We start from the raw sequence: 24216 nt of genomic DNA, 5'->3' as shown, positions 1-24216 counted from the left end.
TTTGTTGTGTTTTGTTTGTTTGTTTTTGTTTTGTTTTGTTTGTTTGTTTTGTTTTGTTTTATTTTGTTTTGTTGTTGTTGTTGTTGTTGTTTTTGTTTTTGTTTTGTTTTGTTTTGTTTTGTTTTTTGTTTTTTGTTTTGTTTTGTTTGTTGTTGTTGTTGTTTTTTTTTAATTTTATATTCGCGATTTTTTGATAAATTCAAATAATCATGATTTTTTAGTTGTTATCGCGATTCAAATGGTTGTTATCGTGGGGTCGACGGACAACGGGTTTATACCATAAAAAATGTTTTTTTTAATTCATTTGGACAGACAGTGGCAACAGCGTGGATTGGGAGTGATCTAGGAGAAAAACCTTGGTCGATTTGGAGCTGAGGAAGAGAAAAACGACTCAAAAACCCTGGTGGATTGAGAGTTGAGGAGCAGAGGATCAATTTTCTCCGGCAAACCGGTATGGGCACCAAATTTATGTGTTTTGTTTTGGTTTTTTGCTTGGGTTTGGATAACCCATTGTTTATCAAATATTTTTGAGTTGATTTGATGGTGTTTTTGTTTGTTAAATTGTCAAAAATTTAATGTGTTTTGTCATGTTACTCATGTATGTAATTTTTTTTTCAATTTTTGTAACTTGCAATCCTTGTTGTGCCATAGGTTCATCGTTCAACTTCAAAGTTCAAACTTCATCTTACATTAAAATTTAAACTCAAAAGTCAAGAGTTCAACCAAGTTACAAACATGTCAAGGAAATTGGACCCTCTATGGGAATTTGGTGAACCTGATGGAGGGTTTGATAGAATAAATTTGAGTTGCAAGTTGTGTGGGTATCATATGTTGGGGGGGTTCATAGATTGAAGTATCACCTTGCACAAATACAAATATGGAAATCATCTGAAGAGCCATGAGATCATTGGAAGAATTAGAGCATGAGAGAGAGAGGCCAAAGCAGAAATGAAAAAGCAACTAGCAAAGAGGGTGTTAGGCTCAGGTGAACAAGGAAGTGGCACTGGTTCTACTTCAACATCAATATCTACAACCAACCCGGTAGCTGCCTCATCATTTTTTGTTCCTAGAATCACCTTAATGCTTAAAAAAACTGAGAAGGAACAAGCTGACAAGTTGTTGGCCAAATTTCTCCTTTGGAGTGATATTCCTTTCAGCGTTGCAAGGAATAATCCATTTTTCCAGCCTGCTGTTGATGCTATTTCCATTGTTGGCCTAGGGTACAAAATTCCTTCTTATGATGACTTTAGAGGCCAGATTCTTCAAAATGAAAAGGTTGACTGCACCAAAAGATTGGAAGAGTTTAGGGCATCATGGGTACAAACAGAATGCACTGTGATGTCAGATGGTTGGACTGACCAAAAGGGAGAACCCTTATAAACTTCTTGGTTAGTTGTCCCAAGGGGACAATGTTTATGAAATCTGTTGATGCATCTTCACATATCAAAGATGCAAAAATTTTATGTGATTTGCTGGATGTGTTTATTTTGGAGGTGGGTGCAAAACATGTTGTCCAAGTCATAACGGACAATGCTGCAAATTATGTTGCTGCTGGCAGGATGCTTATGGAGAGGCATCCTACTTTATTTTGGACACCTTGTGCTGCACATTGTATTGATTTGATGTTGGAGGACATAGAAAAAATTTCCTTCATCAAAGATATTGTTGACTCATAAAAAAGCATTACAAAATTTATATATAATCATACATCTGTGCTTAGCTTGATGAGAAAATTCACCAACAACAAGGAGTTGGTGTGCCCTGCCATTACACAGTTTGCCACCAGTTTCATATCTCTTCAATCCCTCTTGAATTCTATGTGGGATGTGAAGAGAATGTTTCCTTCAGAGGAGTGGCGTGCTTTGACAATGAGCCGCAAACCAGAGGCAGAGGCCGTATGCAGATTAGTTTCATACCAAGAAGACTTCTGGGCGGGAGTGCAGGAGATGTGCACTGTTACTGAACCTTTGTTAAAGGTTCTTCGATTAGTTGATGGTGAGAAGCCCACAATGGGCTATTTGTATGAGGCCATGGACAGGGCCAAAGAATCCATTCGGGCCTACTATGATGATAAGGGAAATGAGGGGTTTCAGAAACAACTCCTCCTATGGGAAGTGATTGATGAACGATGGAACAACACACTCCATCATCCCATTCATGCTACAGGGATCTACTTGAACCCCACATTTTCTTACCCATGTGGGTTCGTATTTGATGCTGAGATCATGGATGGATTCTTAACCTGTATTCAGAGGATGGTGCGATCTCCAGCAGAACGTACAAAAATCTCCAAAGAAATGGAGACATACAGGATGGCAAGTGGCACATTTGGCTTTGAGATGGCTGTGAGTTTGTGACTGATAGGACGACTAAAATGCCAGGTATTTTTTAGTTTGTTTCAAATTTCGTTGTCTCCTCAAGTTCATAACTTCATACTTTGCTTCAACTTTCAAATTTCATTTTTTTTCTTATGTTTATTTAAAATTTTATTTGTAATTTTGTTGTAGATGCATGGTGGAGAATGTATGGTGCCAGGGTACCCCATCTGCAAAAGCTTGCCATTCGAATCCTTAGCCAAACATGTAGCTCCTCAGGATGCAAGCGCAACTGGAGTGTATTTGAAAAAATACACAACAAGAAGCGCAACAGGTTAAACTTAAAACTTAAAATATTGCAAATTTCCAATTAATTTTTTGAATTCATTAAACAATATTTTTTTATAATTATTATTTCATGATCTTTGTACAGGTTGGAGTCCCAACGACTTAATGACATGGTCTATGTCTACTACAATCTTTGATTGTGGGTGAGGCAACTTGAGAGGATACCTGATATGGAGGCCATCTCATTGGATGGGATTGACACCACTGCTGCATGGAGGGTTGAGGTCGAGAGGCCTCTCATGGAGTCTTCCAATGATTGGTTAGAGTAGGAGGTAGTGGAAGGCGTAGAGGGGGAGGAGGAGGAGGAGGCGGAGCAACAGGAGGAGGAGGTGACACCACCTACCCGGGCTACCCCTGCCACTAGTAGAGGACGTGGTCTACCTCTTGTAGCTCCTACTCCTAGTTTAAGCTTCTAGAGCACAACAGAGTCCAGTGCCAACTCCACCGACAACTACATCTAGAGGGAAAGGGAAAGCTATTGCATTTTATCGCAGGAGGGGCAGAGGAAATTAGTAGTATTAGACTTTAGTTCTTGGGTTCATTTCATTGTATATGACATTATGATTCATGATATGAGATACATTATTATACTTTTTGTTGATATTTTGAGGCTGAGTTGGGACTCAAGAGTCAGGACTTACTATTCCGGACACGATTCACTGTTATGTGTGATGTAGCACTAGAAATGATATTACACATCTTATATATTAGTTCTTTTATCATATTTATATGTCAGTGTATTTATTTTATGTTGTAGATGCTTTAGATATTAAAACAATTGAAAAAAATGAACATTTTTGTATTTTACGAATTTTTTTTTTTTTTTTCCTTTCCGATTATTTCCTGATTTTTACGATTTTTTCCGATTGTTTCGCGAGCCAATATTATCCCGATAACGATAACTGCAACATTGACTGAGACCTTAAATATTAGGTAGACAATTAATCTAAACCTATTCGAGGGTCCAATTAGGTGAAACATTAGGGCCTGTGAAGTCTTCGCATTCTGTACGCAGTTCGCAATCTAAAGAATCTTTGAACGAAAATTTGGATGAGTCAAGCTGAAGTTGAATCAACCTTCTGAAGTGATGTCTCAGAATTGTATAACAGTGGAATTGATGGATTGAGGTCGAAATAGACAGATCTGAGACCTTAAGGCCTATGCGGATCCTATAGCAAGTCAGGAGTCTAATCTGAGGCAGGAGTAGAGTAACATCACAAAAGTACATGCCATCTGTCCCAGTGCGGGGTTTCTGCAACTGACTAAGGTTGTTCACTATTGGTATTAAGTTTAACTATTGTTTGAAAGGAAAATTCTGCTTTGTAAACCATAGTGCCCTAAGAAAGCCTAGGGCGGAATAAGCCTACCACACTACATATCATGAAGGTTTTGAGGAACATACACCCAAATTTGACAAATGAGCTCGAGGTTTTTTGCACTGAAATTGGTTCAAGATTCCTCCCTGTGTTTGAAGAGAGATTTCTTATTGCAGCGCATAAATTACTTGACAAATGTTATAAATATCCTACTTCAACAAAAATAGATTCCCCAATCTCTCAAGGAGGAACTTTTTAATATTTGTAGGGCTTTTTTCGAGCAAATACTGTGAACAAACATGTTGAGTAGAGGTTATTTCACTAGTCGATTTCACATGTAGAGTTTAGTGAACAAACATGTGGCCATTGTAGGGTTATTTCACTAGTCGATTTGATTGGTAGAGGTGAAGATCATTTATTTGCTGGAGCTTTGCCAATGTTAGGCAAACAGTTGATGTACTTTCTCAATAGCAGATTTGCTGAAGCTAATAATAAAACCCTCAGATTGAAAATTGGTTTTCCCCACATTGGGGTTTTTCCAGGGACATTTGTCCAAACATACTTTTGTTAATTGTGTGATTAGTTTCTTGCATTTTCTGCTGCAATTTTAATTTGCTGGATGGTGCTGCTCATGTTTTTATTTATTACTTTCAGCAGAAGATTGAAATATGTTGTGTATAAGTAATAGAAATAATAAACTGGGTTAATAACAGCTTTTGGGTAACTAGAAAATTTCACACCATGCACCCCATAGTGGAAGGGAGTGTCTTAGGGTGCACCACACTCCCAATAGTGGTAGGGAGCGTCGTGCTCTCGAATTTTGGAAGTGTGCTTTGTGGATGCTCCCACTTGGAGTGGTTTTTTTGGGGGGTGGTATTGAGGGGTGCCATTGGTAACACTGGTTCATAATTTGCTGCACTAGTTATTCTCTATTTTTCAAGAATGTGAAAACTCTATTTTTCTAACTATTCATCTCCATTTATTTTTTTCCAGCACTTTGACTATGAGAAGTACTATTTATTGTTAGATACATGTTGCAGTATGGAGTGATGCATCCTATTTTATCATGCTCTTGTTTCTTATCATTTTTGAAGATTTCTTTGCATGTGCCCTTTTTTACACATTAGTATACTTGACTTGCCTTCTTTATTTCATGGACAATTATTATTGCTATGATCTTTAGGTTTGCATTGTTGACATAACTTGGGTCTTACTTTTGTAAATATCTATTGAAATGTCGCCCTTTCCCACATCTATAACATTGTAACAGTGGTCTCCCTTCCTTATCACTCTATGTTGACGACCTTTTATTTGGAGGGTTGCATTTGTTGTTATTATTATTGTTGGATTCCCTCTCACTTTCTTGTCACTGCTTTCTCTAATAATGATTAATTGTTTATCATTTCTATTTTTTGGGTTATATTTATAGTCAGACAAATGATGATAAATAACTGCACATAGTGACATATATGATTGAACACTTCCTAGATACACTCAAATTCAATGTGCACTTCTCTTTTGCTTCTTGCACACCGCATATTTTCTTTTTAGTCGTAAAATTTCTTTTATAGTTTTTGCCATCCCATCTCTTAAAACATCAATCACTATTGGTTATTTAATCATTGTTGATTGTGAATAATGCTTTATTGGTGCTCTCACTTGCTTTTCTCTCTTCATAACAAATGCACTCCCATGGTCTTCACTTTCTAGATTCAATACCATAGCGATGCTTCTTTGTATGTACTAGGGCTTATAACAATCAACCTACTTTTGAACTTTGGCAACAACCATTCCATAAGCCATTGCTTTATTAACCCATCTGTGACTTGTGTTTCCATCCTTTTCATAAACGCTTTTAATTTTAGATCATAGCTATGTATGCTTGCTGCTTTTCTCCTTGAGGTTGAATACTTCATCTATAATTTCACCATCATTTCTTAACAATCCACTCTTTTCTGAACATAGTTTTCAAGGTGGGCTAGCTTATGAAATAGCCTATTTCATAATCCATGTTTCAATCATGCGATGTCATAAACTTAGTAAGAAAGGTTCTCAACGAGCATGCTTCATTGTCTTGCCCATTTGCTATCTAGATTGTTTCACAAATATTACAATTCTGTAGGCATTTTTTCCTCACAGCGACTAAGGCTATTATCACTTTTTGTTGATAATAGTGGGCCCATGACTTTCACTCAAGGTAATATGTGTCTTTGACCCTTATGTGCCTTCCCCTATAGCTTTGCTATTGGAAGTATTCTTGGTATTGTTGCTTGGTTTCCTTTGACAAGGAATGCCTTTGGGATGAGTTCCTCATACAAGGTATTCACTCCCTTAATCCTACATTGCTGATTTGTTTAAGCATGTTGTTTGTTTAGGCTTATTCCCTGTCATGGTCCTACCATATCATCTACCCTATTTTCAAATCGAGGTTTAGTTTAGATCCTAATAATATAGGACCATCATGATTGGACACACCTTTGCCAAGCTCTAGGCTACAATATGAAAATAAATTTGAGTTGCTTGACCCTAAACATGTATAGATGATATAACAACCATGGTTAATTGTTTACATTTTCAAAGCACACACATAATAATATCCTCCAAAGATTGGATTGAGTCATGATAAGGCACAAGCATCCATGATTGTCTCTCATATTGTCATGATTAGTTAAGATAATGTTATGAAGCAATATAGAAGCTACATATTTGTGCCAAAATCTGTCTCGATGATAGCAAACAAAATATAAATTAGTTTCATCAAAAAATTTATAAAATACACACCTTGTGAATTTCCTGAACAAAATTTATATAGTATAATTGTCTTCATATTGGTAAAAGATAGAAGAACACATTTGGTTCTAGTTCAGCAATTTAAAAACAATGTTCTTTTATCAGTTGAGTATTTTTTTTAGTCTGTGTGGAAAATGCATTTACAATTGTAACGTCTCTTTTTTTATTTTTTGTCTGGACGTTTGTAGCTGAAGCAAAGCGGTTGTTACTAGAAGCTGGTTTTATACAATTAAGGGAACAAGATGAGTGGGATGTACAACCGGGTGGGCGCTACTTTTTTACTCGAAATATGTCTTGCATAATAGCTTTTGCTGTTGGAGAAAAGTGGGTTCTCTATTTCTTTCCTTACATGCTTTTTTCTATTCTTAACAAACATCTTTGTTTGTAATAAGTTAATTATGATTAAGCAGATGTGTCAAATTTCTGTGAATGATTAGACATTTGTGGCTGCTCTTAACTATAGTTGTAGGGAAAGTTGCATAGAAATATGCTTATATGCATGGGTCTATGTTTGAAAGGTCGACCTATATAGGATCCTATTGCACATATTTAGGGTTGTGGCAATGTATGTATGATACATGTCAAAATTGAACTTGCAATCTAATGAATTTGGTCAAGAAATGATGACTAAAATTCTCCATTCATATAATTACTTTTGATTTGTAGGTTTTCGTGTCTAGACCTTCTTAGCCGTGTTAGACCATTTTGTGCATCATAAACTCATGTTTTTGATGACATGGACATAAAATTGTCCTTGTTATGATTTACTTTGCACTACACTTAGATAAACTTAATAGTTTTCCGCAATTTGATAGTATTCTCAAGTACGACCTTCAGAATGACAAGAACATATAGAGAAAGTACGGATATATACGAGTCTAGATACATGCACATACATGGATGCCATCATTTATCAACAAAAACAAAGAATTGCTGAATTGTTATTATCAAAACATTTCTAGAAAGGATCATGCATTTGTGGACTCAAGGGGACTACTTAGACAGAGTAAGTCTAATAGAGAATGGACAACCTCCACGTCTTCTGCTTGCCTCATAATTGTCAGGAAGTTAAGCAATCACAACTGTCTATAGTACATACAACTCCCTGCTCTTCAATCTGTATTTATGCAATACATAAATATATTACTTCATTACGTAAATTTATGATAGGCATATTAATCTGCTTTTATTGTAATAAGATGTCAAAATAGAGAGATACAAATTCACCCCTTACAACTCGTCCCTCTTTCAAGAATTGAATGTCTTGCTCAACTACAATAAAAAAGGTATTGCTTGAGTGGGCCTACTAGTTAGGAACATGCATTTCCTTGTAAGAGGTCATAGGTTCAAATCCAAAGGGGTAGAGTATGTACACCTCTGTGGACTTTAGTTGTTAAATCATTGCGCGAAAGGGGCCTTGTTACTGCTCAATCTAGCAGGGGTCTTAGGATTGGTTCCTAAGGGACTACTACTAAACCAAGTAACAACAATGTGACAAAGGCCCACTGTCACCTCAGTCAATGTCCCCTGCTCTTTAAGGAATTTCATCGATGGGGGGAGTCCCAGTATAAAGGAAATCACTTGAATGATAGGATCAATGGAAAGGCATAATGTGACTTCCAAGGCCCATTCAAAGGAGAGGCTCAATCAATGGTTCAAATGCTTAAAGAAAAGCTGAAAGGCTCCCCAAGAAATACCTATGAAGGATGACCTCGGGCTTAGGAATATTTAATAATGATGAAAGCCTAAGATCAAAACTTCCAAAATCCCTCACTTGTGATTGATGTGTCTATGACTCTATACTAGGGTTCAAAGTCAGGCAAGGGTGGCTCATTCAATGGAAAGATTCAATTTAAGTGTGAGCTTTGGGAGAAGCTAGGGTGACTTTCCACGAAAATCCCCTTGAGAGAAATACTATAAGAGACCAAGGGTTGAGAGATACATAGTGGTAAAGGCTCATCCAATGATCACCTATAGTTAAGAGAAAAGGTTTTGAACGATGAACTACATCAAACCTTCAAGAAATCCCCAAGTCAAAGTAGCTTCAAGGGTTCCCACTTGGTGTGTTAGCCAGGGAACCAATTTATTTGAAATTCCACTGTTGGAATTCGTTCAAAACTGGAGGATGCCTAGAGGAGACATAAATGAAAAAACTTGTTTGGACAAAATCCTAAATTCCTCCTCCCTAAAATTTTGCACGAAGCCCTAGAAAATCTCCTTACCCTTAGACAGACAAAGAAAAGAGGAAGAAAATAGGTTAAATAATGATATTTCGTTAAGTTAATATGATCACCAAGGATCTAGGACTAGTGCTTAGCTATTGGGAAGATTGGAGTCACAATGATCAAGATTTAGGAACTTCACTCTTCAAGGGGGGCTAAAGAAGCAACTTGACTATCTATTAGTGAAACTACATGGAAACTTTAGACTTTTATACTGCGATGGCAATTATTATGGAGTTTCAAGGATGCAAATGCAAATTATCCCCTAGGAACATTCATTCATTCCTTGTCCAATGAATAACATATGCAAAAATCTCCAATAGTTTCAATGATTCCACTAATTCACATTAATTAGGGCACATTATTTCACCATAAGAAAATAATTCCATGCATTAGACATCCATTAAAACAAAAATATAACATTATATTGCACTTACAAGACAAAGAAGAGTATATCCATCCACAATCTTGCCAAAGAGAAGCTCCAAGAGAGATAGCGAAAACTTTCCACACATCAAAATGCATTTAATCATCCAAAATCATTCCACAATTGCAGGTCCGAATTCTTTAGAGAGAGATATCCCAAATCCAAGTGATGATGAGAGATCAAATGAACCTCTCTCATATTTATATGATCCTCAAAGGGATTCGAATGGCCTAATTATGCCTAATAATGCCCCTATAATAAAAATAATGTGCAACATAACATCCTTTGGTGACAAGCCCACCAAATAACTTCATAACATGAAAAATAAGCCTCTCAAGTGGGCCGAAATGGTAATACAATAGCTAGGAGGTCCATTGAAAGGCCTAGTGAAGTCCCTTGTGTCAAAATGAGAGGAAGGGCTCCAAAAATAGTGATGAAGGGGATGGCCCCTTGATCTCCAAGCAAATGACCTGTGGTGCTCCCAAGTGGCTGTGGGGGCATAAAAACATCCATATGGGTCTCCAACTGATTCAAACACGCATGCATCTCATTTGCAAGGGCTGGAACAATGATGCAAGCCCTCCCTTTGTCTCCCATGGTGAGACAAAACCCCATTTGGGCCCTGGATCAACTGCCAAGTGTGTGGTGCAAGTGTGTAGCCGGCTGGGCAAGGTGGTCCAGGTGCATCATCATCATCAAACAAGTGGAACACGAGCGAGCAATGAATGGTATTGAAGGATCCCATGGCATGGTCATCTGCTCTCTGTTATAATGGAGGCCCATGGCTTTCAACACACACCCTACAAATGCCATTAAGACCCTTTGAAGGTCTTGGACCCCGTATAGGGAGACCAAACCCCAAGATGAAGACCCACCTACAATCTTGTATAAAATCCAATGCGTCTCTTCACGTTCCAACACGACAATTCATTAATGCAATTGAGTAAATAAGCTTACAAATCATGGAACCAAGTAGGCACTTCATAGTGGCATGCCCTTTCATAATGAGCTTTAGAGTGTACAAGTGTCTCCAAGTTCAAGAAAAGAGGTTAATCAAGGACCCTATTAGGTGGTTTCAACCTGTCCATGGTACATCCATCATATCACTGGTGTCATGTGAAATAATGATGGAACAAAGTGGGGCATCAGGGGAAGGCTCCAAGCCACATGCCATGGTACAAGGGTATTTATGATGGGGGAAGCCCACACTTGGGTGTATAGATGTAGGAGGGAGCAATTGTGGTACATGAGTTACCTTGACCTTTGTTTTCCCCCTTGTCTTCATATGCCTTTTGCCTTCTATTGATTTTTCTTTTATAATTGCTCGGGGCTCCAGAGGATGAGAGCATGATGTGAATGATATAGCAACGAATACCCCCTTAAGGTTGGGTAGTTCATAGCCCACCAAGGGTTGGGACAATCATGGGTTCCTTAATGATTGCAGGGGGGGGCAATATAGGGGCCCTAGGAAACAGGGTGATGTCCATAGTGATAGGGGTAGAGCTCATGTTTGGTTTTTGCCCACATGCTAAATTTGTATGTCCCTACCATTTTTTGCATTTTATGGTATCTTTCCTGTTGAGAGTGGCCAAATTATGTTTTTTATTTTCTTTTTAGTTGCATCAACCTCTGGGGCATTGTTCCAGGCCCAACCCAAAGTGTGGACAAGGAGAGGGGGAGGCTAACTCCTCGTGAATGCAATAGACAAATGTGGACTTAGATGGGAAACATGTGAAGAGGGATTATTATGAGCGGAGGGGAGTGATGTATGTGGTGTCGGGAAGCGGGACCACGCAACCAAAATCGGGATTTCCCATGTAGTGCCACTCCTAAAGCTAGTAGCCAATAAAGGAGATCCCACGAGACTAGGATACAAGGTTAACCACCAAGTTGGATAAAGGGACAAGAGTACAAACCAAGCTCATTCTTTCCATAGAATCCCCCCACTAATCCATGCCAAAAGCGTCCATGATAAGTAAGCAAAAGTACCCAACTACATAATGAAAGCCATACCTTCGAGGTTGGAAGGCCCACCTTCAAACATACGATTATGACAGGTGGGCGAGGGTGTATAATAACTTGGCTCAATTGGCAGAGATGATGGCACATCAAGCTATGTGGTGGCTACAAGGGGCTGTCGACTGAGGACCATCTAGGAGAAAAATTTCTCCTATGGGTGTCACCCACAGGTGGTGGGTAACATGTCCTTGTCCCACAAACAAGGGGGTCTCATACACCAATTTGGTGCCTAGCTTGGCTGTGACCTTAAAACTAGATTATTATTATTATTTATTATTGACAATCAATGAGGGAGTCTAAATAGTGATACTAGAAATATTAAAAGGTATATTAGAAGTGATAGTCATCATCGACTTAATCACCATGTGAAGTGATATTGATGGTGGTACTCTCGATGATGCTAACTTGACATTCGATGGACATGAAATAATTTCCGAGTGCTCTAAAAAGGTATCTTGTTACCACTGAAAGATGCATGGAATCTTGAGCGCTTGAGTTGGAGGATGATTTCATATATTGGGTTGATAATCTTGCCTTGAAGGAGTTTTCTACAGATTTTGATGCATATTCTTCCATTGGAGAGTGCCTTTTGTTATCTTCACAGTTCTCAAGGCATGCGTTGCATATTTGGAGGCACAATGAGGGCTGTTAACCTACTTTACAAGGCATAAATGAAAGTTATAGGAGGACACCCTTTAGGAGATGATGACACATAACATCTATGGACCCTTTTTCACACATGGAAAAAAGGAGGGGATATTTTGAGGAGCACTCCAATGGATGCATCTAGAACAGCTTCCTTTTTCTTTCTCGCCAAAAAGAATATATATTTATTAGAGGAGTGTTTGGCCTAGGAGGTGGACATGTTACATGCTCAACACATTCAAAGCTTGTGAACCAATCAAATAGAACCCTAGAAATGGATAGGGTTTTCTAGAGCTCTTTTATATTAATAATAATAATAATAATAATCAAATTTGAAGGTCATGGCCAAGCCAGACATTGAATTGGTGTATGAGACACCCTTGTTTGTGGGACAAGGGACCCACCTTTGTGCAGCGATTTGACTGTTAAAGTCTACAGAGTCATACTAGTAGATGCAAGGGAAGGCTATAAAAGGAGGGCTTCACCTCACTTGCAACAGATGATGTCATTATGGAGAGAAAATTCTAAACTAGTGTACTGGTTGTTGAGGATCTTTTGAGCAGATGTGGAGCTATGATCTATAATTTTCCAGGGGTGTTATATTGCACGTAGGGTTGCTGTTCTTGTATTTATTGTCTTATTTTTTTAAATGCTGGGACATAAATTTTACTGTTTATAGTGGGTTTTAATTAGCAACACATCTGAAAAGAGAGACCTGTTTGTCCTCTTGAAGCTCTTTTGAAATCAGATCTTCGATATGTAATTTTCATGGCTGTTATTCCATACAAGAATGTCCTATTGCTTCATATGTTCATAATGTTGATTTTATATATTGATGCAAATACTTAATGGTTCTGCTCGTGTATCTATTTGAGCACTTGTACTTGGCTGAAAGTGTAATTATAGATCTGTTATAATGGGTAAATAGTGCAGTTTTAGTGTTCACCAAATCAGTGTGCTTCATACTCGAGTTCCAAACACTTAGCTTTTCCCAACTCCATAACACTTGGATAAGGCACTTGTCTAGTTCAAATCACAACATATTATTGATTGGAAAAGGATTAAATATTCTGTTTTGCCAATCACAATATTGGTATGGATTTAAAGGAAAGATTGGCAGTCCTAATAGGGAAATCCTATACCCCCACCCCTCTTCCCCTTGTGCTGGAAAAGAGCCAGTGTTGAGATTGTAGATTGGAAGGTGACTCTGCATGGATCAGGTGCCATGACATGCAGCAAGTCACCTCAATTATCTCCTACAACCTAAGTCCCCTGACACGGGGATTCGGGATTCGTGGTGTCGGATTCGGACACGTTGACCCCCTGGAACAGGACACATAGGATTTGTTATATATTATTTTATTGAAATATATATATATATATATATATATTAAAAATTAGATATTTCTTACACAAATTTATTGATTTCAAACATAGATCTTCATCTATAGTATGCATAGTACATACAAAATTCAAATACATGTCAGTAGTATTGGTCACATAAATCATGATTCATAATTCATAACTGAAAGACAACTTACAACTACAAGATAGTAAGATAAACACACTGACAACACATTTCTGTTTAAAGCAAAGTGATAAATATCTCGAGGCATTGAAATCTAATATTGGTGGAGAGTACAACACTAATGAGATTGACTCATTTTGCAGAGAGCATGGTATCAAGTGGAAATTCACAATCTATGCCGGAGCAGAATGTGATTGTGGAGGCATTAGGTCGATTTTGTTTATGTTTCTAATCAATGACCTGGGATAAAAGGATTTAAATTACCCCAGATTTTGCAATTTGGGGCAAGCCTCAATAGCATGTTATTTCACATAAAAGTTGTAAACCATACACATGCTGCAACTTTGTGCATAGTTGCGCCCAGAAAAGATATGGAAACAAGAAAACCAAGTCCAATCAAAGAGAATGTGAAACATTCTATTGAAAATCTGGATGATACATGTAGAAAAGGAAAAATAGAAACCATCATTAATGACTTACAAATAAAACGGCTATCTTGTGATCCTATAGTTGAAAGATTCCTCAATCAAAACTTCTTGTTCAAATAACTTACTTGATTGACATCATCATGAACAAAACCTTAATAAGTACATCCTGAATATTTACTCAAATCCGACTTCCACTATACATTTAGGATTTCCAGTATACATCTAACCGTGTTACACTATATCTTGCTAGAAATAAAGGGAATGCAACCAACAAATATCTTCCAAATGATGGTCCGGACAAACACAGGTCACTTTTTCGCCAAACGAATCCTGTACACGCTGTAAAAAATCGGGACACGCTGGTGAATTTCATGACACTCTTGGGATTCGATGTGTCCTGATAGGATTCGACGTGTCATGTTTTTTGGACACGTTTTCCGAGCGAATTGTGTCCGACACGCCGGATTCGGACACGTGGCCCCTATATAACGAATCCGGTTACTTAGCCTACAACTGTTAATTAATGAATTTCCTAAGTCAAGACTTTAGGCAACAATTTAAGTTAATTGCTGGTTACCATTTTACTAAAAAGGCAAAGTCAACGAGAGATTAAGTCGTAGCCATTGATCTCAGTTAGTTGAGTTCTAATCTCAATTGTTGAGATTAGGGATTTCGCTTGAGATTAGGGTTTGATCTTTTTAATAGGAGGTTCGAACCAAAGAAGAGGGACAATTGATTGGCATGAGTTGGGATTCAATGGAGCACAATATTTGGCAACGAGAGTGAGAAGAGGCTAGATTGAGCCAACCAGAGTGAGAGCAGGGTAACGATATGAATAGAGAGGGTGGATTATCTTGGATCGATTAGCCAAAATTTCTTAGAGAGAGTAGGCTGAGTTTTATCTTGTGACGAGAGGCCGAGCTTTCCTTGTGCACAAAATTTCTTTTCCTGGGCTGCATGTGTGGGTTGAACAACTGCTGAGTGAGAGAGAAGGCGAAGATCTTTTGCTGTGTATTTGCTGGAGCAAATTCCTGTAAGACTTTTGTAAAAAAAAAAATTCTCTTCAAGCTGAATAAGAAGCCCAATGTTTGCTGCTTTTCCCCACAATGGGGTTTCAAGGGTATATCTGTACTATTCTCTGTTGCATGTGATCACATGTGATTGGTTTTAAGTATTTTTTGTTGTTGTTGTTGTTTATTTGGTTAAAAACTCAGAATATTTATTGTTATAAATAAGATTAAAAAGCATTGTTTATTTCAGATATGTGCTTATTTGTTTAAACAATAAATTTGTAACCAGGTTTAAAGAAATTAACATGGTACTAGAGCTCTAAACTCTGAATACAAAGCCAAGGATATTTGACATGGGTTTCAGGACAAACAAAATAAGGTTTCAGTTTTCAATCTCTTTGAGGGTTTTATTCTACAATAGCAGCCAATGTTCGATATGAGGATAGGCTTGAGGGTTCTTTGAACTATTTGCAATGGACGGTTCAAATATGAACTGCTCTCAAGGAGAAAAAGCTATGGAATTTCATTAATACAATAATGGTGTTTCCAAGCTCAGATCCAATTGCTCTTGATTTGCATGAGGTCAAGGAGGCTGAGGCGTAGAGGATTATTTTCGATGGGGTTAAAGATCATCTCATACCCCATCTGTCAGAGAAGGATACTGCAAAGATGTGGGATGCGCTCCCGAAGCTATATCAGATTGACTATCAAAGTCAAAAGATGATGCTTAAGGATAAGTTGCATGGCACAAGAAAGTCCAAGGGCGAGAGCATGACATCTTACTTGTGCAAGTTGACACAAGCAAGGGATGAATTGGCTACTGTTGGAGTGACGATCGTTGAGGATGAGCTAGTGCATATAGCCTTGAATGGCTTTTCGAAGCACTAGGAGGTCTTTGTCAAGTGTATTATGGGTTGAGATGGCCTCCCTGATTGGGCGAGGCTTTGGGATGATTTCGTCGAAGAGGAGATTCTAGAAAGTGATTAACAGGGAGATCAAAAGAAGAGGTTCGAAGAAGAGGAAAACTTTGTTGTGGCAAGCAAGGGTAAGCAGAAGGCCAAGTGAGGGCCAAGTGAGGGGTCCTCTTCTAAGATAAGATAAGATAAGATAATTATATTTATGTCCAACTAATGACCACAAAGTAGGTCAAAGGGACTGTTGAGTACACTGAGGTATATACAAAGCGGGAGAACCAAACGGTCTCCTATAAAAAATACAATGCATGAAGTAAATCAACATCTGGCCCTAGCGGAGAAGATCCAGGACCTAATAGGTCTGAGGATCAAACCCATCTCTCCTAACATCTGAGGTTGAATGAATAACGCTGAAGAAACTCAACAATGTCTGTTGGCCTGATGAAGAGCCGATGGCTCGATGAAGAGCCGATGGCAAGTGCAAACTGTCCACTAAATCGTGTCCTGTGGGGGTTCACATGTTGTTGAATGCTGGAGGACCTAGTCTGTCTCCTAGGAACGGATCTGAGACGAAACTGTTGCTGAGATCTCGTGTGGCAGGGTGAGGTCCCATGGATCCTCACTGATATGGAGTCTGGATACGTACTGGTATCAATCGATCTCTTGGTGCCCCTGTCTGAAGGTAGTACCCTGAAAAATGTCGTGATCCTCTGTGTGGGGTCTGGTCTGATGGGAGGCTGAAGAATATGTGCTCGGAACTTAAGAGCCTCCTGCATATATAGGGCCAAACATCTCTGATCAAGGTACTTGAAAAAGTCGCGAGGGTCCGAGAATCTCTGAACAAGCAGTGAAACCTTCCTCTGATCTCGTAGTAGACAGGGCATCCAAGGATGAAGTGCACCTCGGTCTCCACTTCCTGTAAATGACATACCTGGCAGACTTGTCTAGTCTATCCACTTGGTGGTCTGTCTCTACTCGAAGTCTATGAGAACCTACTTTGAACTGACCTAGAGGAATGCGAAGAGCATGCATCCAGTGGTGAAATGTATACTGGGGTCGAACAATGAGCCTGTCTCTCAACTCCAAGAAGTGCTCAGCATAGAAGGCCATCTTTGGGCGCAACCCTCTTGGAGGATTGACCCAGGTGACTTGGACGAACTGCTTGTAGATGTCCTCCCTGATGATCTTGTTTAGCTCCTGTCTAGTAGGTAAAAGGTGACCAGGAGCATCTAAGGAATATTAGAAAGGAGGGAGACGATCCAACTGAATTCCCACTGACTCTAAGAGGTTTGAAACTCTTGTAAACCAACATCTGGCTCGGCCTGAGGGAGTAGAACGGGCAATAGTCTCAGAAGAGCAATATGCCAAGTAAGGATAACGGTCCCTACTCTTTATCGAGTCTGCCAAGCCCTGGACACGATGCAAGAATGAAACCAATCTGAAGACCGTCTCAAGCCGAAAGGGCTGAGCTCCAAACTCTGCAAGGATGATGTGCTACGACATTGTTAGTTTGCACCTAATGATGCGGCGAAGAAGAAGAATTTGGACTCTCTTAGCTGAAGCCCAGTCTGACTCAAGTAAAGACGGTCCCCAAATCTCTGAGCCATATAGAACAGTGGGACGAATCAAGGTGTCCATGAGGCTCATCTTGGACGAGATGTCCTGGAAGTGATGTCGAAAGCACTATCTCTCGAGAAGGGCTAAGGATCCATATCCTTTGTTGATCCGAGGTTGAAGTGCTGGTCGTAAACTGAAGCGGGGACCTGAAAATTGCACCCCCAAGTAAGTATACGTGTTGGTGATCTCAATCTCCTCCCTTCTGAATAGAAAGTGAAGGTCTGAGGTTTTCTTCATCCCATTGAAGATCATAACCTTGGTTTTACCCAGGTTGGCCGTCAACTGTCGATGGTCACAGAACAGAGCTAAGGCATCTAGCTGCCTCTGTAATCCTTCTGGGGATGAGGAGAGGAGGACCATGTTGTCAGCAAAGAGTAGAATAGATATCAGAACCTGGTGAAGAAGGCAACCATCAGTGTCCTGGATATGCTCGTGTAGAAATGCTTCCGACTCATCAATATAGATCCCAAACAGGGTAGGGGGCAGTGGAAAACCCTGTTTAACCCCAATAGTGCTTCGAATGAAATCAGACATCCCATGGGCTACATGAAGACGACCAAGAACAGGCTCATATAGGCGGATAATCGCTGTCAATAGGGTTGTAGAAATGCCAATATCTCTGAGTCTCTGGAGCAAGACCTCCCTCGGAACAGAGTTAAAAGCTTTCCGAAAATCTATGAAACAACAATAAACTTTCGAAGAGCGGTGTCGTGGCATCTCAATCATAGCGCAAAGGGTGAATATGTGGTCAATGGTCTAATGATCCGGTCGAAAACCTGCCTGTCGCCTAGCTCTGAGTTGTCTCTGCTCAAGGTCACTAGAGAGCTTCCTATGTAGAACAGTAGCATACAACTTCGAGAACGTGTGACCCACCATGATCATTCTGTAGTTATTGGGATTTGAGCTGGAACTAGATTCGTGGATCAGATGGATGATGTGGTGTGCCCATGTCGGTGGAAAACCTTCACGGACTACATGGTTGAAGAGATTAGCCAAGTAGCTAACCAAAGCACGGAAACCATGCTTAAAGAACTCTACTTGGTAGCCTTCCTCATCGGCTGTTTTGCTGCTGTTCATCACCCAAATGGCCTCTCTAATATCTCTGTCTGAGAATAGATAACAGGAAGAGGGTGGGGACGTAACATGGATTTGGGCTTGCCCAGGAATATCATAAAGGTTGGAAGTGTGAGAGAACATGGATGTAGGGTCGAGGTCAGGTGGAATAGGGGATCGTCGGGGAAGGACGGTACGCCAGAATTGTTTAGGGGAGTGGGCAAGGAGAGCAGAAAGTTCTCGTCTTCCATGGGGGACAAAGAGTCGCTTCTTGTGACGAAGGAGACGTCGATAAGAAGCTTTGAGTTCGAAGTAGGAGGGTTGAGAGTGGGTGAAAGCATATTGAAGTTCTCGATGTAGAGTCTTGCATTCATCATCGTACCATTTGTTCATGGGGCAAGATCCAACTTTAGGGGAGATGGAAGTGGAACGAGTGGAGTGGGGGAAGGATTTGAGTGTTGCTTCCCAAATGACAGCTGAAATACGTGTATTTAGTGGAAGTAGAGTCAAGCAAGGAGAACTGGGTTTTTGATGGGAGTATCTTGCATAGGGTAGAGGAGAAAATGTCAGGGTCTCCTTCGTCAAATCGGAAGGTAGTTCGGGGTGGGCCCCGAGGGGAGGGATGGGGTGGAAGGGGAAGGTCAAATCGGAGAGAGAAGGAAATAAGTGCATGATCAATACTGAGAGATGGCAAATAAAAGGGAGCAAGTTATGGCTAGCGAGTACATAATCAACTACACTCGCACCCCGCCATATGGCCGACAAGTGAAAAAGCGAGAGTCTGGGAAACAGGGGAGACCATTTAGAATCAACAACTCCTGAGATTCCCCCAACTGCAGTAGATGTTTACCATAAACTGTAATGGGCCCTAAAGCATTGAAGTCACCTAGGAGGATGACTTCCCCAACAACACAGTACTGGGTGATGTCGGTGTATAGTCTTGTTAGCGCTGCTATACAAAAGGATAAAAATGGATCCAAAAACACTCCCAAAGTCTGCAAATCTGCTTAAAATCATGCCAATCCATGCATGCTGTTGAAATTTCCAATTTTGGTCAAAGGTCATCCACCGATCGAAATAGTTGCAAAAGGAGAGCCCTTGGAGGGTCGGCAATGCACTATTGGGAGGCGGAAACACTACAAAACCATGAAAAAACCCTCAAGCGCAGGCTTAGACGATGGTGGCACAGCAGTCGTTAGATCTGGCAGGTCAACGGTCTAGATCTAATCGACGGATCGCAATCGGCATAGGCAGGCAGTGTCAATCGGCGTGGACAGGAGAGGCATTGCGATCGCGATCAACAAGTAAATGTGAAACGTCGATCGCGCGCATAGATCAACGGCCCACATCGCATCGGCGAGGAGCTATGTTATTTATATAAAGGGGCTAAGGCATTGAGCGATCAGCGATTGTGACCGGATCGCATCGCTTTATCGCATCGCTGTATCGCATCGGCAGAGGCAAATCGGCGCAGACAGTGTGCATTGAGCGATTGCGACCAGCGATGCAATATGGACCGTCGATCGCGCGCGCAGATCGACGGCCCACGTTACATCGCCGGATTGCTATTGGCGGAAACCAAAGGGAGCCTTGGAGCCTTGCGATACGATAAGACCCGGACCCGATGGGTTTCTGGAATGAAATTGTTTAAATATTTGAAGTCCGGAGGGAGGCCTTTTTCATGTTTTTTCCCGTGTTTTTCAAGTATTTCCAGGAACAAGGGAACGAAGGGAACATGCTGTCTGCGATAGGCGACAGCGACCCAAGGGCGGACCCGATAGACAATTAAACCATACTTGAGGACTTTTGGAGTCCAAAAGAAGCAGATTTGGCGGGATTTCTCACAGTTGCATCATTTCTCTGTTATAGCAGAAAGCAGTACCCGTTTGTATTTAGAAGATAACAGAGGCCCGAAGACCCTTTCTATCACATAAACAAAGGATGGGAAATAACTTCCGGGAGACAGAGGCCGAGAAGCAATCATGGGCATCGACAGCACCGCTCAACCATTTCATGCTCCTGAAAGGACGAAGGTGGCTATTATTCAACACTCTGCGCAGTTAATATTCAACCACCGCATTCAACAAGCAGGATGGCCGAGAAGGAAAAGGACATGCCTCGAGCCGGTCACAGCATTTATCAGTTATGGAGCTTGTTTCATATTACACTCTACCGGCTCAAGAAGGACAACAAAACATCCGAGAAGGTCAAATTCATTCGCAGACACAGTCAAATTGTAGCAGAGACCCATATTAGATAGTTAAAGCGGTTGGTGGTCCATTATGACCCCTCCACGCATGGAACAACAGAACATTTTTGTAAAGAAACTCTATATATACGCAAAAAAGAGATGTAATGAAGGTTGATGAGTGTTAGATGAAAGTGAGTGTGTTGTAAGCTTCAACTTCTGGAGACTGTAACTACTTTGAGACCTGCAGCTTCTGGTCTTCGTTTCCAACTAATTCAAGCTTCTTTTGCTGTCATTTGCTCACTTTTCACTTCTTCTATGTTCCAGGCTGTGCCTGTTTTGCATTAATTCATGAGCTGTGAATGTTTAGCACTAGAGGGGTTGTCATCCCACCTCTGTGTTAGAATTTAGCATGTATCATTGAAATTGCTTGCAGGTTTCTGTTGTTTTAATGCATAGAGAGCTATCATCTTGTCTGTGTATTAGATAATAGATTTACAGACCTCCTAACTGGTTGCAGCTGGCCATCACAGGGTCCTGTGTATCTGCTGGTGTAGTCAGTCTTCTCCATTATCATCTTATTCTAAACCTGTGAGTAAGTGGTGGTTAAAAGCCTTGTAGTTTGGGGGTGTTCACCCATGTCTGGGGTTAGGCATAGCAGGAGTGGTTATCTGGCTTGAATATGTAACATTTCTTTCATTCATCCACCATTTATCCAACATTTTGTTGAGTTTGTAATGTTCTCGAGCATCACTGATATACAACCTAGGTTAGTTTCTTGGGGTGATAACATTAATTGGCGCTGTTGCCAGGGAGAGGAGATCGAAGCTCAGCTTCCCTGGGAGATGACACAGTTTCAAGCTTTGATGACAGACAAGGTTTGAACGTAGTTTTTTGGTTGTAATCATCTATCTGGCGACTCTACTAGAGGACCTACTTAGTGGCGACTCCACATTGTAGTTCTGGCTCAGTTTGTGAGACATACTCGAAGAAATCCTCAGAAATCACCAGCTGACCCAGTGCCTGACCCTGAGAAGATTGTTAAATTGAAGAAAACATCACAGAAAGAGGCATCAGGATCAGGTAAGCCTAAGAAAATTCATGCATCTCTGAAAGATAAAGTTATAGCCGAAGAATTACAGTTTGAAGACTTAGAGCCCAACATTGTTAATCAGGAAATTCCTTCAGAGATTAATTCAGCCCTTGTTCAGTTAGTTCCCCTTTGAATCTCAGTCCAAAGAAAGTTTCCCATACAGTCCATAACATCCCATTGTCTCTGTCATCCATTTCATTGTTTCATACTAGTCAATCTGCCAGTGTTTTCCCACATATCCCAGTCATGGCAGGACAGCAAGCACCCACGAGGATAGAAAGAATTGTTGCTGCTAGATATGGACCTTTGGTCTTGCTTGTTCCGTTGAATCCCATGCTTGTGGGAGAATATCAGAAGTATATGCCCAAATTCACTGGTACAGAGGGAGTAACAGTAGAAGAACACCTTGAAGCTTTCTATAATTATGCTGATAACTTAGATATAAGTGAAAACGATGTGTGGATGAGAGTTTTTGTCCAGAGCCTTGATGGAGAGGCCAGAAAGTGGTTCAGAGAACTAGCCCCTAGATCTATTGCTGATATTGAAGCTTTAGATGATGCATTTTTGAAGCACTGGGGAGATAAAAAGGACTTGCTGTATTATCATACTGAGTTTGGTAACCTGAAGAGGGAAAATGGGGAATCTTTGCTTGATTTTAATAAAAGATTCAATCGAATGTATAGTAAGATACCAGCTGAGGTAAAGCCTACCCCCACCTCTGCCAAACTCACTTATGCCAATGCTTTTGACTTCGATTTCTGCCTATTATTGAGAGAAAGGAGATGTGCCACTCTAGCTGATATGCAGGATGCAGCACTAGAGGTGGAATCTAATATTATGGCTGCAGAAAAGCTAAAAAGTCAAACTGATAGAAGGAGGCAGAGAGGTCAGCCTTCTACTTCATCTGCATCATCTTCCGACCCCAAATTTGATAAAATGACTAAAATGATGGAGTCATTAGCTGCTAAGATATCTAAGCTGGAGGTTGAGCAGAATTCAGGAAAAACAAGGCAGCAAAACACATTTGCTCCAAGGAATACAAATCCATTCAGAAGAGCAAATGAACAGTTACAAATTATTCAGAGGGGTGAAGAGTCAAAAGAAGAACAAAAAGTTAAAGCTCCTTTCCAAAATGTAGTCATGGAGGAGGAACAATTCGAAGATGAGGATGATATTCATTGCATGGAAGATAAAGGCAGTGCTGCCTTTTTAACAATAGCTGCATACGAAGAGTCATTGCTGCAGGACCAAATGAGTAGAGAATGGGACACAGAGGCTGTTCTGCAGACTGGTGAACAGCAAAGGTATAATCTAAGATCACAAGCAAACAATGTCAAGGAGAATCCTGCCCAAAGAGCTGCTGTCCAAACAGAGTCACAAATATCAGGCAGAGAAGACCAGCAGCTGACCCAGTCATCCTCAAAGCCCCAGTTCAAGAGGTAAGAGGTTCTGATAAGTTACCTTCTTCTTTCAGCTTCGAGTCAGAAGTCCAGAAGTTAAAAATATCTGTGCCTCTGGTAGAGTTGGTAAAGAGTGAAATGTTTAGAAAGCCTATCCTTGAAGCCCTTGAGCTAGAAACCAAACAAACCTCCACTGACTCTGTTAATTTGCAAGATGATAAGCCTGCCATTGTGCTCAGCCCCATGATTGAACCTGCTGATAATAATTCTCCATCTTTTTATGTCTCCTTGACCATTCATGATAAAATCCTTCACAACTGCCTGCTAGATACAGGGGCCAGCCACAATCTGATGCCAAAAGCTGTCATGGAAGAGTTAGGCCTTGATATCACCAGACCATACCATGATCTATTCTCATTTGATTCAAGGAAAGTAAAGTGTCTAGGATTGATCAAAGATTTAGCCATTACCCTAACCCAGCTGCCCATGAAGAGTATGATGATGGATATTGTGGTAGCAGATGTGCCTCCCAAGTTTGGCATGCTGTTGTCCAGAGGATGGATTAAGAGACTAGGTGGGACATTACAAAATGATCTATCTTATGCAACTGTCCCAGTTTTTGGAGGAGAAAGCAGGAGATTGTACAGAGAAGCACAGTTGGCATACATCATCAATAATGAGAAGAATCCTACAAATCATCCCATATATGCAGTGGACACTGATTTTGGAGCATGCATTCTCCAAATTGAAGAATCTCAGAAGGCCGTAATGCAGCTCAGGAAACCAATTGTTCAGGCCGAGAAACAGCAAGAAGGTCAGGTTTGGGAGATGTTCTTTGATGGAGCGTGTTCCAGGGAGACTGCAGGAGCAGGGGTGGTGCTAGTATCTCCACAACAAGAAAGC

At 40.3% G+C, this 24216-nt stretch overlaps 1 protein-coding gene across 4 annotated transcripts in view; it reads left to right on the top strand.

Moving 5' to 3' along the window:
- LOC149219992 (putative aspartyl aminopeptidase) overlaps positions 1-24216 on the top strand; it is a 371039-nt gene that overhangs the window by 30475 nt on the left and 316348 nt on the right. For all 4 annotated transcript variants that reach the window (XM_089384594.1, XM_089384597.1, XM_089384596.1 and 1 more), the window contains exon 3: positions 6958-7093. In XM_089384594.1, the coding sequence (XP_089240720.1) occupies positions 6958-7093 (136 nt within the window). The remainder of the gene's footprint in view (positions 1-6957; positions 7094-24216) is intronic.

Source organism: Pinus tabuliformis, chromosome Q (assembly GCF_031772625.1).
Source record: "Pinus tabuliformis cultivar Carrire ecotype Pingquan chromosome Q, CPIR1, whole genome shotgun sequence".
NCBI classification, from domain to species: Eukaryota; Viridiplantae; Streptophyta; class Pinopsida; order Pinales; family Pinaceae; genus Pinus; species Pinus tabuliformis.
This window is presented reverse-complemented; position numbering and strand designations above follow the sequence as displayed.